This window comes from Pterocles gutturalis, unplaced genomic scaffold, assembly GCF_000699245.1.
Source record: "Pterocles gutturalis isolate BGI_N339 unplaced genomic scaffold, ASM69924v1 scaffold3105, whole genome shotgun sequence".
NCBI lineage: Eukaryota > Metazoa > Chordata > Aves > Pterocliformes > Pteroclidae > Pterocles > Pterocles gutturalis.
Window position 1 is genome coordinate 2,318 of NW_010140419.1, and position 2,159 is coordinate 4,476.

The 2,159-nt window shown below is 62.8% G+C and overlaps 1 protein-coding gene across 1 annotated transcript in view; it reads left to right on the forward strand.

Moving 5' to 3' along the window:
- LYPLA2 (lysophospholipase II) overlaps nt 1-2,159 on the forward strand; it is a 4,221-nt gene extending 2,062 nt beyond the window's left edge. The window contains exons 4-9 of the mRNA XM_010083633.1: nt 263-310; nt 506-576; nt 850-923; nt 1,099-1,200; nt 1,610-1,786; nt 2,029-2,159. Of these exons, the coding sequence (XP_010081935.1) occupies nt 263-310; nt 506-576; nt 850-923; nt 1,099-1,200; nt 1,610-1,786; nt 2,029-2,079 (523 nt within the window). The 3' untranslated portion in view covers nt 2,080-2,159. The remainder of the gene's footprint in view (nt 1-262; nt 311-505; nt 577-849; nt 924-1,098; nt 1,201-1,609; nt 1,787-2,028) is intronic.

The window sequence follows — 2,159 nt, forward strand, 5'->3', positions numbered from 1 at the left end:
GCATCGCCTGGCTCGGCAGCAGCAAACCGGAGGGACGCAGGTGCTCTCCTCCCCGGGCAGGCTGCTTGGCACCGCCCCGGAGCCACCTTGCAGCTCCCTGGGGTCACCTTGCAGCCCCAAGGCTGGGTCTGGTGGCACCGACCCACTGCTGTCCCTTGGGAGAAGTGTCCTGCAGCTGTGGGCAGGAGGGCTGGTCACCCCCTTCCCCTTGGCTCGGATTTTCTTCTCTTGCACTAAAACACCCAAAATGTTTTCTCCGCAGGCCCCGGATCCCGGTGACCCTCAACATGAAGATGGTTATGCCCTCCTGGTGAGTGCGCTGGGTGCAGGGGTGGCTGGGACCCTTCTGAGGGGGGATTTTTTGGAGTGAAAGGGCCGAGGGGACGGAAGAGCCACAATCCGCTGCCCTGTAGGAGTGAGGGGGAGGGCAGAGCACATCCAGCTCCGTCCTCCCCACCCCCAGGTGCTGGGAGAGGTGTGGGGCTGACCCTGCTTCTTCTCCCAGGTTTGATCTGATGGGCTTGACTCCAGATGCGCCTGAGGATGAAGCTGGGATCAAGAAAGCTGCAGAAAACAGTAAGAGGCTTTGGGGAGGGGGAAGCTCCTGGGTGCCTCTCCCTTGATGGGATAAGAGCAGATGTTCTTTATTCCACCTGCCCTTTCTTTCTGCTCTCCTCTGATCCCAGCCCACCTTTTTTCCTGGCTGAAGCCAAGTGCATTTGGTCCCTGGGACCTCAAGCACCCACCTCTCCCTGATGTGCCGAGTGCCCTGTCTGCACCCCCAGGCCTTGGGTGCTGCTCTTCAGCCCCCTCCCCTTTCACTGACCCATTTTTCTTGTCGTCTTCCAGTTAAAGCAATTATCGAGCACGAGATGAAGAACGGGATCCCACCCAACCGCATCATCCTGGGGGGCTTCTCACAGGTGAGCTGGGCTGCGGGGGGCTGCACTGGAGCACCCTGAGGGCTGGGTTCCCTCTTCCCCCTCCAGAGACACCCCTCAAAGGGAGCACCCGTGGCAGGGAGGCGGGTGGGTCTCGGGGGAGCCCTGGGGCTGGGGATCCCCCGTGGCTCTGACAGCCCTTCCTCGCCTGCTGCAGGGCGGCGCGTTGTCGCTGTACACGGCTCTCACCTGCCAGCACCAGCTGGCCGGCATCGTGGCGCTCAGCTGCTGGCGCCCGCTGCACAAGGCCTTCCCGCAGGTACCCGTGTCCGCGGGGAGGGTCGATGGGGGGGGATTTTCCCATTTGGAGTTTGTTGTGGTTTGAAACTGGGGCTGCTGGAGGCACGAGGTGCCTGTGGTGGGGGTTTAATCCCACAGGCCTGCTCCTGGGGCAGGTGAGGGCACAGGAGGAGTCGGGGCTTTGCCTCCGGTCTGGTCTGGGCATCACCGAGCCGATCTGCTCCCCGAACCTCCTCGTGTCCCCCGGGCAGCAGCTCGCTAAAAAAAAGGAGGGGTTTGGTGGCAGGAGAGCCGGCGCTGTGTGAGCAGCTCTGCCACGTCCCTCCTGAGGAGGGGAGCTGCCAGGTGATGTCCATGGGGACACAGAGAAAGCACCTGCCGTGTTCCCCTCTCCTGGGCACCCCTGAGCTCTTCCTTCCTCGCTGCAGGCGGCAAATAACGGCGTGAACAAGGACATCGCCATCCTGCAGTGCCACGGGGAGATGGACCCCATGATCCCCGTCCGCTTCGGGGCCCTCACTGCTGAGAAGCTGAAATCTGTCGTCACCCCCGCCAAGGTCCAGTTCAAAACCTACCCTGGCGTGATGCACAGTTCCTGTCCTCAGGTCGGTGCCTCGGGGTGGAGAAAGGGGATGGGAGGGGACTGTCAGGGGCTGGTCTGGCCTTGGGGACAGACCCCAGCACGATGGGTCAGGCGGGGAGGGAAATTGCCGAGGCCAGAACACACGGGGTGTGTTTATTCCCCGATTCGCTCCGGGGAGGCTGCGCAGCCCTTGTGCTCCCACGCTTGGGGACAACACGCGGCCCTTGAGGACCCCCGGAGTGATGGGCTCTGCGCTCCCTGCAGGAGATGATGGCGGTGAAGGAGTTCATCGAGAAGCTGCTGCCCCGGATCTAAGCGGAGCCAATCGAGACTGTTGCAGGGAAGGATGCTGAGGTCACAGCTGCCGATCTTTCCCCCGTGACCCATCCGCTGCA